The sequence below is a fragment of the Telmatherina bonti genome, assembly GCF_933228915.1.
Source record: "Telmatherina bonti genome assembly, chromosome: 8".
NCBI classification, from domain to species: Eukaryota; Metazoa; Chordata; class Actinopteri; order Atheriniformes; family Telmatherinidae; genus Telmatherina; species Telmatherina bonti.
The window spans coordinates 7,754,591-7,768,892 of NC_136626.1; the positions used below are offsets into that span (position 1 = coordinate 7,754,591).

At 40.9% G+C, this 14,302-nt stretch overlaps 1 protein-coding gene across 1 annotated transcript in view; it reads left to right on the plus strand.

Moving 5' to 3' along the window:
• Positions 1-6,918: 6,918 nt before the first annotated feature.
• LOC306759467 (tensin-3-like) overlaps positions 6,919-14,302 on the plus strand; it is a gene marked incomplete at its 5' end in the record, with an annotated part of 57,205 nt that continues 49,821 nt past the window's right edge. The window contains 8 exons of the mRNA XM_079245133.1: positions 6,919-7,068; positions 7,408-7,458; positions 7,536-7,658; positions 7,756-7,820; positions 11,690-11,773; positions 11,915-12,027; positions 13,814-13,874; positions 13,950-14,025. Of these exons, the coding sequence (XP_079101259.1) occupies positions 6,919-7,068; positions 7,408-7,458; positions 7,536-7,658; positions 7,756-7,820; positions 11,690-11,773; positions 11,915-12,027; positions 13,814-13,874; positions 13,950-14,025 (723 nt within the window). The remainder of the gene's footprint in view (positions 7,069-7,407; positions 7,459-7,535; positions 7,659-7,755; positions 7,821-11,689; positions 11,774-11,914; positions 12,028-13,813; positions 13,875-13,949; positions 14,026-14,302) is intronic.

The following is a 14,302-nucleotide window of genomic DNA, read 5'->3' on the forward strand; positions in this document are numbered from 1 at the left end:
AATCTCTAATATTATAATGAAATATTTTGAAATAAAACATGTTTATATTGGCTTTATTAGTTTTGTTTACTTTTTTCCACCACTGCATGATTCTTCGTCTCACCGCTGCATGAATTTTCTGTTTTCCTTCTCTAATAAATTATGTATAATTTATGGAAATAAATGTGTCTAAGATGAAAGCAGATGCATCTGTTATTCATTTAATGTTGGTTAAATGTGCTTTTTAATGTAATTACATGTAACAGAGATAACTCAGATAAAACAGCAACTCCTGTGTGTGTGTGTGTGTGTGTGTGTGTGTGTGTGTGTGTGTGTTTTCTGAGAGGTGCAGTTGGATTGATTTAACAGTTTTACTCAGGCAGGAGTGGACTGTTGTCACACTGTAGTCCAACAGAGGGCAAAGTGCAAGCAGAGCTGTAACTTTACAGTTTATCATGCCATTTCTCTTGCTCTCCTTTCCTTCCTCTTCCTCCGCCTACAAGTCTCCTCCTTGTTTTTTTATACGGGTTACACACAGACTTTCACTCATCTGGCCTCATTGTGCCGTGAATTTGACGTCTTGCTTGTCGCAGACAAGGTAAGCTTCCTTTCTCTTGTCTCTTGACATGTAAAAGGAGAGTCTGTGGATGCAGGGAGACCTGCTGTCTGCTGCTTTAACTTTCTCTTTCCCTCAGTGTGAATGCCCACTGAGGTGAGAACATATGATGGCTGGTAAATCTCTGGGCAGGAAGGGTTGGGGTGGGGGGGATTACTATGAAAAATATCTCCCCCACAGATGCAGAGATTAGCCTACTGACATATTAGGGCTCTCAGCCCACAAAAACATGTTTACACTGGGATTCAGTCCATCTTAAGAGGTCATTTAATCTCGTATTAGGCTGTAAAAGCCTGCTTGTCTCGGAAGAAGTGCAAACCCTGCCAGTGGGAGGGGGATAATCACACCATTAGCAATGCTAATGAGCCGATAACCTAATGAATGAAGTGACATGATATTAAATTTAAACTAATATTAATTAAAAGTTCTGTTAAATAAAGAGTTTTATGGCAAAATAAAAAGTAATCTTAAGGGATCAGTTGGAGTGAAGGGAGATTATTTCAATAAAAAGTGTTGATTTTTGGACCAGAAATTATGGAATGAGATAAAGAAAGATGCTTGTTTCAGGTTTCAGTCTGATGAACAAACAGCAGCTTTAATCCTGCAACATTCAAGGAGGCAAAAGCGTTTTTCCTGCCAGCTTGGTGAAAGGAAAGACAGAAACAAGTCTAATCCATTTTGGAATGCCTTTCTTTAAAATGGGAAATAAAGACTATAATTAGACGTGGCAAGTTAAGGGCTCAAGGACTTTGCAGAGCAGCTAGTGCACGCTTGTGTGTGTGTGGTTGAGTCGCACACTTCTGTTTGTTTTGGTTGCTCAGGCGGAGCTCTGACAAATTTAGATGTGCAGTCGTTGAACACGGTGGAAAAACAGCCCAGAAATACATAACCGGAGAGAAGTCCCTCATTAGGATTGTTTGCCCAGCCCTGTCAGCTGTCCCAGGGAGGACTGGCTCGGAGGTGCAGCATGGGAACCAGAGCAGGGGTTTTTTACAGATGCAAGTTAAAGCAACAGATTTGCTCCGCTTCGGCCACAGTGACTGTATGTTTGCAGAAATGACGGGCCCTGAGCACACATGGAAAAACCAACCACGTATTTTTGGTCTTTGTTCCCTCTTATGGTGGTTTGCATCTGGTTTTGTGTCGTTTTCAGATTGTTTTGTGCGTCCGAGTGTGTTGTCGTCTCATTTCTCTTTGTTTCTGTTCCAGTTGCTCTCTGATCCCTTCATGACTTTGCAGCCACTTTGTGTCTCATTTTATGTTTTTTTTATTGTTTCCGAACCTTCTTACAGTCATGTTGTGTTTTCATTTAACATAATGACAATAATTTTTACTTTATGAATCCTGATCAGTGGAATTCGCCTCGACATTTGATCCCGTCTCGATGTGCTACAGAACAAGGGGTTGCCATGTTTTGGTGCCTGGAAAGTGACTGGGACGGTTAAGGGTCTGGCTCAGAGCTCAGAGTGGCTCTGCTGGCAAGCCGGGGACCCAAACAGGTCCTCGAACCTGGGTCTTCCAGACCAGGAATGCTATTTTGCCTTTAACCTGAGTCAGGTGTGTTGCAGCAGGGAAACATCTGCAGGACCACAAGGTCCAGATTTGGGGACTTCTGGCTCTGACTTGTGCAGAACTTGTCATTCAGGTGTTGCAGCAGGGAAACATGGAAAGTCTGCAGGATCGTGGGCCTTGAGGATCAGGGTTGTGGAGGACTCCTCCAGACCTCTGGTCCAGCACTCCCCCTTTCTGTTCTGCAGGTTATTTAAGCTCTCAGGTAGTTTTTTTTGTCCCTGTGAATATTTTGTGTGTTTATCTCGTGTCATCAGGTGTTTAAGTTCCTTTCTTGTCTCCGTGGTTCTTTGTTTTCTGTTGTTGGTTTATTCCTATATCAAACATCTGTGTAGCTTTTTTTAAAAAAGCATTTTAGTCTCTTTGGCTGATTTCAGGTCAACATTTTTAATTTTCAAACTCTTTCCTGTTGATTTTTTGTTTCAGTTTTGCTTTTTGTTCTTGTTCGGATCACGTTTCTGTCTCTTCTCTTTCTGCTCTGATGGATCTTTTATATTAAATCTGCAAACATTTAGTCTTAGTTTGACTTCCATGCTGGTTTTTGTTGGGATGTTTTGCTTCCCATCTGTTGTTGTGTCTGTTAGCTGTCATTCTCTCGTTGTGGTTTTGTGACGTGTGTGTTTATTTGTGATTGTTTAGTCTGCTTGTAAGCCTCTTTTTAACGCCTTTATAGCTGCACTGCGACCATTTCACGTGTTTCTGTATATCTGAGACGTCTCTTTGCATCTCAGGTGTTATTTTATGATTTGTTTTTCTATTTGTTGTCACTTTTTGTCATTGTGCAACAAGAAATACAAGCATTGCCTTTAAACACAAGATCTGTTTGACCTCTGAAGACAACTGGATGTTTTAATCTCATGCAGTAAAACCTCCTATGTTCATATAAGTGATAATAGCTGGAGGCGTTTAGGTGGGTGATATATGACGGTTGAATCGCTGTCTGTTTGATCACGTTGCCGGTTTTCTTGCTTTGTGACTCAAACCTTAAATAAAAAAGAACTACAACGATTTCCCAAAGAAGCCACCAGCTGATTTTTGTGACAACCTTTATCTGCAGATACAAACCGGACTTTGGACAAATCCGATCTCATCAGCTGGCCTTACAATTAGGAGTAAACTTTAATGTGATCATTTTAAGTTATCAATGAGGAACAACAAAACGATGCCATCTAGAAATACTTATTACGCCTTCCAACCATGAATACCTGCAAACAGCAAGAAGTTTCAGCTTGAAAGGACTTTTATATCATGGAAACAAATGTAAGGATCATAAGAAAATCACGTAGTCGACCCTCTAATTCCATCTTTAAAATGTAGTTAAACTCAAAATAATTCAGATTACGTATAAAGTTAAACATGATTCACAGCCAAACAGCATCCAGAAGCTGCTCCACGTTCAGCTTTCTCACCACACAACTTAGCAACAGGGTGATTCTACGTGCTTTGTAGACATTTAAACAGTAGAAAATAAGAAGCACGAGTTAAATGTTTAAATGGTCCGGCACCTTCGTGTCTTTCTGCTTCTGCACGGTCATCGTCATGTCTCTGACATCTGAAGCCCAGATGCTCCTAGAGGTCCCTAAGACTCGACTCATGACCTGCAGAGACACAACCTTTTCTATAGTAGCCCCCAAACTCTGGGAGGGTCTCTTCTATCTGTGAGGTCAGCTAGGACTCTAAGTGGTTTTAAGTTTCTTTTTACGTTGGCTTTTAACTCCAGCGAGCAGGACCACTGGACCTTTCCTGTCTTATAGTCTATTTTACTGTTGTGTGATGCTGTTTATGTTGATTTATTTTATTTTGGTTACCTTGTGCCATGTGAAAGTGCTTTAATAATAAAGTTTTGATTTGATTCAATTGAAAAATGGGGAGGAAGAAGAAATAATGTTAGATAAAAATGATTAAAAACACGATTAAATTAAAACATTTCCAGCTTAAAAGAAATATTTCAGATTTAGACTTTGAATAAAAACTGTTTCCAGGAGGGTCTTTAACCTGCAGGTGCCAGCTGATCCCAGGCTTTCTGGGAGTTACTTCCAGACATGTGCAGCATAGAAGCTGAATGCAGCTTCTCCATGTCTGCTTCTGACTCTGAAAACTTTGCTTTTTGATTTGTTTTTGGTATTTTTATCTCTTTGCAGGTTGCACATGGTACACAGAAGCTGTTGTTAGAAGCACTAATCTGTAAAGCGTGTATGAGCAGAGTGTACGACAGAGATTTGTTCTTTTCACAAAATGATCCAACAATATCTTAAAATGATCAGAAAATATGTTTTATAAAGTTTGTGTTTATGAAGCCTCACAAAGCTTGTCAGGGACGCTTTCTAAGACAGAAGATTGTGCAGTTCCTGGACAATGAAGCAGTGATTCTGAGCAGGTTATGGCAGCTTGTGAAAATGCTTGTATGACTGTTTATCCCGCCGTGGTCACATGGTGCGGGTGAAGGCGAGGTTAACCGCCTGGCTCTGTGCGCTGCACTATGAGCCTTCTCACTCCCAAACACGCATGTAATTTCCCTGCTCCGAATGCTGACACAGAGCCCATTTACCACAGAATTGATGGTTTACACAAGAATGTGGGAGGAAGTTACATTCTTTGGCATCTCAGATTAGATTTGGAGAAAAAACAGGAAAAAATGTTGGAAAAGAGGGAGTACTACACAGATGTCATCTAAGAATGAAAAAAAAAATCTTATTTTTAGAAAGAGTTCATTAAAAAGTGTCATGTTTTAATTTTAAATTTAGATAAGTAGAAAATTTTACTTTTTTTTATTAAAATGATAAAAAGTACTTTTTTATTCATAGTACCTGTAGGTATTATAATTAGCATATTTATATTAAACTGTTGTAACTGAATTAAACTCTGACTACTTAATTGTCCATTTCTTTCTCAAAAATGGAAATTGTTGTTGTGTTGTACCAACAAAATCCATAAAAAGAGACAATAAAACTGTAAATAAATAGATAAAAAAAAAAACATCCTACTGAGGTCAATAGCAGTGGAACAGAGATAATGCAGTGTTTTAGAAAAATATAAATAGATCAGTTCCAAAAAGTCCCGAGCATGTCTGTGTGCTGGGATAAATTTTTATTTAAAATGACCACTGCTGGTGGAATAAAAACCACTTGGCAGGCCAGTTAAACCGTCAGTCAGTGGCCTGATGGAGGAAATGCAGAACGTAACAGGCGAGTGGGAGCTGCTGGTTTGGTGATGTAACTCCTGAAGTGACAGTTTAATGACCCCAGTGGCCTGATAGAAGATTTGCACCACTTTCTTTTATTGTTTCATTGTCAGGTTTTCCAATCAGGACACAAAACTTTCCGTTGAAACATTCCTGGTTTGGAATTTAATGCATTTACATGATAGGAAACAACTGTTGTCCTGTTTATATCATCGTTAGTTTTTTATTTATTTCCAATCTGTGTGAATTAGGATAAATCTTCCTCTTTACTGTCCATGTGTTTCCTGCAGATTTAATCTCCAGTAACTGCAGCTATGTTGCAGATTTGTTGCTGGTGTTGCTGCTGTTATTCATGCTTTTCTCGGCGTGTCTTCCAGTCGTCTTCCAGTCATCTGCTTTGTTTTCTTACAGAAGCTGCAGGAAATGTTCTTTACAGGTGCAGCAGCTGTATGTCTGGTTGCAGTTTTTGCTTTCTGTTCTGGACCACCCTCTCCCCCCTCGCAGTGCAGAGACGATGGAGCTCCCTCTCCAGGAGACTTATTCGGCTCAGCTGTCACAAAGAGCGTTTACCTGAAATATTTCCTGCCTCAGCACTTCATTACAGAGACTCAAGACACTCAACTTTCCTACTGAATTCCTTCCTTTTCTTCAGACAGAACCGTACTCCTGTTTTCTATCTTGAATCACATATTTTCCTCATTATTCATACTTTTAACTGGGTATTTAGCATTTATAATGAATCGTATATTGTAAACAGTATTTATATGTTTATGTATGTATATGTGTGCATAAATATGTGTATGTTTCTATTCTCTTGAATCGCTCGTCTGATTATATTTGACCTGGATAGCTCTTAAAGCGTGTTTTGTATTTAACTTTTTTTTTCTTTTTTTTGCATCCATATTCTCACTTTCCTTCCCTTTTCTCTTATTTATTCTATACTGCTGCTGCAATACTGACATTTCCCAGCCAGAGATTAAAAACCCACATCTGATTCTGATTAGATCTTTGTCTTCTTTTTCATGTCTTTCTCTCTCTCCTCTTCACACTCACATTTCCCTTGTTTCTCTTTGTCAGGTCCAGTAACACATGGAGCTTTAAATCTACAAAGCTTGATTTCCTTTACATGTGCTATTTCATCCTGACAAAGCAGATTTATTTGGGACAACAGGGCAGCTAGACCATCATTCTGTGTCATGATGCTGCACAGGATCTGTGTTTTAGCTGATGAGTAGTGAAGCTACTGTCCCATGTTGGTGACTCAGCATCACCATTTCTCCTCTGGTCACAAGCTTAGTAGCGTTCCCAGTGATTCAGCATCTTTTGGTCTGGACCTCAGTATATGTAAGAATCACACCCAGGAAAACTATTTTTGGATATTTAAGGCGGACTCCATTTAAACTTGACATTTAAGCTGAAACTGTTTCCCTCGTGTGGGCGTCCATCTGATGTTGCAGAAGTTCAGCTAAACGTTGAGTCAATCGGAAAGTTTCACTTCCCAAAAATCTCTTCAACTTTCTTTCTCACATCCTACATCACCTCTTTACAGGCTCCCATGTAAGTCCCAGCCATCATGGAAGAACGACGCCATATTGATCTGACTTACATCACTGAGCGCATCATCACCATCCTCTGCCCTCCTGGCTGTCCAGAGGACGTCTACCTGCAGAACCTGCAGGAGATTGTTCCCATGCTGCAGTCCAAGCATGGACACAACTACATGGTGAGTTGGGGAGGATAGTAAATATGAAAATCTTCTGGTTTATTAACTTATTGGAAAGTACAAATCAAATATCTAGGGTTTTACTTTTTTCTACAAGGCAAAAAACTAACTGAAAACAAGCAAAAAAAGTGGAATATATTGTTTAAAAGCAAGAATTAAAGTCCCAGAACCTTTACTTTACTCATCCTTGTGTTATTTAGATCAGTTTAGTATTTTAATCATTATATGATGTTAAAATTGAACCAGTAATTACACTTTATTTCTAGTATCATACATGAATCTTTTATGGGACAAATGAAAAAGCTTTCTAAACATTTTGTGTCATCTGCTCTCATGCAGCTCATCAACGTCTCCCAGAAGCACGAAGCTCTCACACGGATGAACCACAAGGTAGCTGCACCAGTTTGCGAGGTTAGATTTTCCAGAGTCACATGCCTGCATCACACATGTGTGGCTTTTTATTTCAGGTTCTGGACACAGGTTGGAGGGATCTCTTGGCTCCCAGCTTGGATCAGATCTTCAGTGTTTGCACAATGATGGAGAACTGGCTGCAGACTCATCCGAAGCATGTTTTGGTGTTGCACTGCAGGGTAAACACTGCACACCAGCTGCACATATTAACACTGACATAGTCTTTAATGAGCACATGCAACTCATTGATGCCGAGTGTGTGATCATCCCAAACAGGGAGGGAAAGGCCGACTGGGAGTCCTGGTGGCATCGTACATCCACTTCAGCAACATGTCAGTCAGGTAACTATGACGGAACAGTTTATTTTTCACCCTGACAGAGACAAAAAAAAAAAATCGATTTTTTTTCAGATGTAACTTCAGATAAGTTATAGAATTAACTAAATATTAGAATACATGTTTTCTTTTAAATTAAAAATCATATTTAAGGGGAAAATTTCCACATAAAAAACTGTCAATCCAGCTGATACAAAAAGCCTTTTTTATATTAAAATGGTTATTTCCCCCCAAAATTGAGCATAAAATCCAATCAGAATTGTTTTAGTCTTCATTTAACAGTTTTTAAATAAATCAAAGCAAATAAATTTCAGTGTCTTCACAAACAGTAATGATCTTATTAATTAAAAAATAAACCATATAGAACTTAAAGGAAGAATATACTTAAAAAAAAAAAAATGGGGGAAGAGACAAAGAGATGCAAAAAATTTTGCTGAATTTGGAGCATTTTTAGGGATTCTTGGATCTGTAGATTATTGGTGTCAGGTGAGGGTGTCGGGATTTGGTATAAAAGGAGCATGCACCAAGTTATAGTAACTTTGAAGTAAAGGAAGTACAATTTCTTACCACTTTGTGCAAAACTTGGACAGAGAAATTAGGATCACACTTTGGTATATTTGCATCCACAGATCAGGAAATGCAGACATTGTCATTAATATCAGTATTTGATTGCGTGAGAACAATGAATAGAAACAAAAACTAAAAGCATTTTATGACTAGACTGATGAGAACTAAGGTTTGGATCAGATCTCGTTTTTTTTCCTGGTAGTTTGTTCCAGATATTAGGAGCAGGAAACTAAACACAGATTCTTCTTGTTGGGCTTTAACTCTGAGAGTGGAAAACAAACAAACTTGACCCAGGAGAACCTAAATGTCTTTATGGCTCATAGGACAACAGCAGATCAGACATACAATTTGGACCAGAACCATTCAGTGCCTTTACGCCGGCAACAAAATAATAAAACAAATCCTTTTGTGCATGAAAGCAGTGTAGTGGTGTGAGAAAAGGAGCGATATAGCCTCTGTGAGGACACCAGCACCAGCATTCTGGATTAGAGAAACCAGTAAAAAAATCCATTACAGGAGACAAAACCACCCAAAACATGCCTGCACAAGTTTACCCATCAGTCCCAGCATGCTAAGTATATTTTTCATGCTTTCATTAATGAAGGCTGAGGACAGAAACCATTATTGAATGGTTGACCTTTGACCCCCTCAGGCATCCCTGCAGGAGAAATCATCATGAAACTGTGATCAATACAGACCAAGCGACAACCTCCGGCGGTTAAAAGTGAAGCCTATGGGGAAGTGCATAAAATTGCAGCTCCCCCTTCATCCACTAGGGGCTCCAAAACAGAGCAAATCCCCATAGACTCCCATGTTAAAAAAGCCAACTTCACAGCAGAAATAAACATGTTTACAGCAGAAATAAACATGTTTACGGCCTGGTACAACAATCCATTTTAGGTTTATAGGTCAGGTTTACCTTCATGACAACTGTGGGGGGAGTGAATTTTTTTTCTAACTCGCCCATTTAAAAGTAATTTAATCTCGAAGTTCGGCATATTTAGGGGCGTGTCTTTTTGATTGACAGGTACCCAATCTCCCACTTCAAGTCAGAAGAACATAGCGCAACCGCGGTTTTTAGCCGGTTAACAACATGACTTAGCTTTAGCCTGCTTACCTCCGTTAGCTGGTTAGCTCCTGTTATCTCCAGGTTAGCTCAGTTAGCGCTTAGCTACAGAAAGCTCGGAGTTCGCTCGATGTCAATCATCCACCATGACGCTCACAGCCCCCCTCTGAGCTCCACCTCTTTGCCCATATTTGTATTTTCCGGGTGAGACAACACGCATGACGCTGCCAACAAGGCGACAGTACGAACCGCCCACCGAGCTTCAATTCAGCTCTTCAGAAACCTACAGGTGACGTCACAGAGGCTCCGCCCATTTCTTTATATACAGTCTATGATACAGACTCATTAATTCAGGGGAGCCTCACAGTCCACCGCTGCATCCAGAAATATAACTTGAAACTCAGTCACAAATAGATGAAGTCATGTTTCAGCTGTCCAGAAACAGCTGAGCTGTTTGCCCACCAGCTCGTCTCAGGTGGACAGACTGATAGTGGACATGTGTTCCGATGAGTCCATGTTTCAGCTGCTTTTGGGAAATACTGACATCTTCTTCTAAGTGCCAAAAGATGAAAAAAAAAGCATCCAGGTTGTAATCAGAGGAAGCTGTGATGGTACAGGGGAGCATCTGAGTCCATGGAGGACTTCATACACACTCTCAAAAACAGAGGTACAAGATAAGGACATTTCTGTACCTATAGGTACATTTTAAAGAAATGTTCTCTCAAAAGTACAATACTGGTCTTTAAGAGACCAGAAGCACACCTTCAGAGTACGAAAAAGGGTTCAAAGTGACATAAAATACAAATTTGTACCATTTCGACCATAAGGGTACCTGCAGCATTGAAAACTGTAATGTTAATGGCTGTAATGTTACAAACTAGAGCAGAGTTGAGTGATGACAGTAGTACTACTTAACAGTCATTTACTACACCAGACAATGAAGGTCAGATGCTGCAAACTAAGTGTATGGCTGGTCAGTATTTTGAGTTTTTGAAGATTATTTCTAGATTAAAGATAAGATAATATTGCTAAGTTGCATGGACCAGGCCTAATGCTGTGAAAACATAAAAAAACATAACTTGATAAGGTGAGGTTGAACTTGATAAGGTACAAAAATAGACCAGAACTGAAGGGCACAGAAATGTCTCTCAAAAGAGTACACCCCCAGCGACAAGCATTTGTACCTTTTTAGGTACAAGCTGGTACCTCTATTTTTGAGTGTGCATGTGGAGGTACCACTGATGCAGAGGCGGGTGTTGGACTTCAGCACACAATCAGACAACACCAATCACAGACTGTTGAGCAACTGGAATCTTGGATTTATCATGAATGGACACTGATTCCTCAGAAAAACTGCAACAGTAAATATCCTCAGCTCCCAAACTGTTAAAAATCTGCGTTAAAAGGAAGCTGATGAAACATGACTCAGCTCTTTTAGAGTGCATTAGTGGCATCGCATTTTTAGTTATATTGAATCAAACATTTGAAGGCTCCTTATCTAACTGAGGTTGTACACTTAGGTTTTATATAAGTGAGATTTTATCAACATGAAGGGAAGTGTAATTGTAAAGAAGTGACCCATTATTGATGTTTGAAGATTAAAGAGCACTGGTGGAACAATAGACAGAGGCTGATACTGTACGTCTTCAAGCCTGCAAAGGACAGCGTGGCTGATTAAAGAGACTTTGAACTACATGTTATTTGGTGTTCAGGCTGGGATCCTGTCATGCACGACATGCTAAAATATTGTTAATTCAAGCCGAAAGCAAACACAAGCTGCTCTTAAGGTATATCCTCTATTCTAGTGGATAAATGTCAGCTGTTAAAGGCTCAGACTCGACTGGATTCATCCCACTGTGAGCTGTTGCGAGTTCAGGCAAATCATTTCCACACATACTTGGTGTGCACGTGTCTGTGTGCATGCTGTTCATGGCCGATCAGTTGACTCACAGTTGAGACATATCTGATTGTGACCATTGTCCCTCTGTGAATGATTTAAGTGCTTGTGTGCATGAGCTCAGGTATGCAGAGGCTTGTGAAACGGATGTGGTATCCAGTCATGCATTTGGTCTGTTATACAAGATTCTGTGTTTCAGCTTGTTAAAAAAACAAAAAGTCTGCTTAAAAGTTGGTTCTCATCTGTCAAGTTGTCCCTGACGCTGCAGGTCTCAGCATAGGCACTGATCAAATTGTTCCATTTTGGCTAAAAATGGCCTCGTCTGAAGATATGTTCCTCTCTCAGTGCAGACCTCTGTCTCGACCATTTTGCCATGAGGCGGTTCTACAATGATAAGCTGTCTGCTTTGATGACACCTTCACAGAAACGGTAAGAAACTGCAGCACTGATGTCAGGACGAACCAGCTGGGGAGTCCGCTGTGACTCGTATTACATGAGTTACACCCCTGAAATGTCCTTTTTTTTTTACATGCCAGCAGCAGGTATACATTTTTTCTTTGTGCCTTTCAGGTATGTGTGGATCCTGGGCAACATACTGAAAAGAGGACTGAGGATGTGTCCATCTCCATCTTTCCTCCTCTGTGTTGTTCTTTATGGTCTCCCAAAACTGAGACCAGATGGAGGTAGGCAGTAAGTCTTTTGATGTTATTTGTCCTTTTTTTCTTATTAAATGATTAAAGCCATTCAACCATGGCCCTCAAGGAATCCTGTGGGGGGTACTCTGGGAGTATGGGGTGCCGGACCCTCTTGTATGAGCTGTCCGGTCCCTGTACGACAGGTGTCAGAGCTTGGTCCACATTGCCGGTAGTAAGTCGGATTTGTTTCCGGTGAGGGTTGGACACTGCCAAGGCTGCCCTTTATCACTGATTCTGTTCATAACTTATATGGACAGAATTTCTAGGCGCAGCCGAGGTGTTGAGGGGATCCGGCTTGGTAGCCTCAGGATTGGGTCCCTGCTTTTTGCAGATGACGTGGTCTCGTTGGCTTTATCTGGTCGTGATCTCCAGCTCTCACTTGAGCAATTCGCAGCCGAGTGTGAAGTGGCTGGGATGAGAATCAGCACCTCCAAATCTGAGACCATGGTCCTCAGCCGGAATAGGGGGCTTTGCCCTCTCCGGGTTAGGAGTGAGGTGTTGCCTCAAGTGGAGGAGTTAAAATATCTCGGGGTCTTGTTCACGAGTGAGGGAAGGATGGAGCGTGAGATTGACAGACGGATCGGTGTGGCATCTGCAGTAATGCGGACTCTGTGCCGGTCTGTCGTGGTGAAGAAGGAGCTGAGCCAGAAGGTGAAGCTCTCGATTTACCAGTCGATCTACGTTCCTACCCTCACCTATGGTCATGAGCTGTGGGTCGTGACCGAAAAAACGAGATCTCGTATACAGGCGGCTGAAATGAGTTTCCTCCGCAGGGTGGCCGGGCTCTCCCTTAGAGATAGGGTGAGGAGCTCGGTCATCCAGAAGGGGCTCAGAGTAGAGCCGCTGCTCATCCGCATTGAGAGGAACCATTTGAGGTGGCTCGGGCATCTGGTCAGGATGCCTCCTGGACCTCCCTGGTGAGGTGTTTCTGGCACGTCCCTCTGGGAGGAGACCCCGGGGAAGACCCAGGACACGCTGGAGGGATTATATCTCTCGGCTGGCCTGGGAACACCTTAGGATCCCCCCGTAGAGTTGGCAAATGTGGCTGGGGAGAGGGAAGTCTGGGCTTTCCTGCTTAGGCTGCTGCCCCCACGACCCGACCCCGGATAAGCGGCAGAAGATGGATGGATGGATGAATGGCATGCTGACAATCTCCTTTTTTTTGTCTGCAAGTTGTTGCAGTTACTTTCAGAGCCTCAATGTGAGATGTTATGGTTACAAGATGTGTTTTTTTTAAAACACACCTTAACCTAACACCTAAGAAGGGTTAGGTTAGTGGTTTTTTTTTTTTTTTTTCAAACTGCTGCCCCAACAACAGCATTCTCAGTAGAAATTAGCTCATACCCCCAGAGGCTGTGTTCCCATTGATGCCAAGCTGAGATGTAGCCAATTACGGCATAGTTGTTTGACACAGGAAAAACTTTCACTGGGCCCCTGGGGGGAGGTTCAATGTGAGTTTTCTGTGAGGTAAAGGAGGGCGGCATCGGTCAGCACCTGTTCGTAAGAAAACTACAAATCAAAGTTTGTCAAACTAATTAATGTCTGAAAAACTGCATCCAACCTAAATGTATCTGATTGATCTAAATTTGAAAATGCATCAGAAAAATAAGTTGTTTTTGTTTATTTCCAGAATGATTCCAGCATAATCTTTAAAATCAATGTGCATTTTTTACAGATGAATATAAGATCCTTCTTGTCTTTTTTCTTTTCTTTTAACAACAACCTTTAGTTTTAACTTGTGATTGTTCTTTTAATTATTATCATTATTTCTCAGGAGCCTGCCTCTTCCTGAGGGTCTATCAAAGTCTGCAGGCTGTTTGCACATCGGCAGTCTAGTAAGAAACATATAATTTACAGACTGTAAACATGGTTAGAGCCCAGGAAGTGACACATGTTTATCCTTATCTCAGTCATGTTAATACAGTTCAGACAGACCGGCTCTACTTTGTGCTTCAGCCCGCTCAGCTACTCAAAGGAGACATCATGGTGAGTAGGAATTCTCTGTTTTTACATTTTTCATCACTGAATGTTTCTTTTGGTTGGTTTTCTTTAGGCTACAGCTGCTGTTATCTGACATTTCTCTACATTTGCAGACTGGAGGGTTGATGTATTTTCTTGAGACAATTCAGTCACATGTATTCACTTTTGACAGAATTGCTTAGATTTATAATAGTTTCCATGCTAGCTTTTCTGAGCAAAAATACTGAGAACTAGCCTTTTATGGTTGACATATTGATCTTAACCTTAATCTGACTCAATGTGC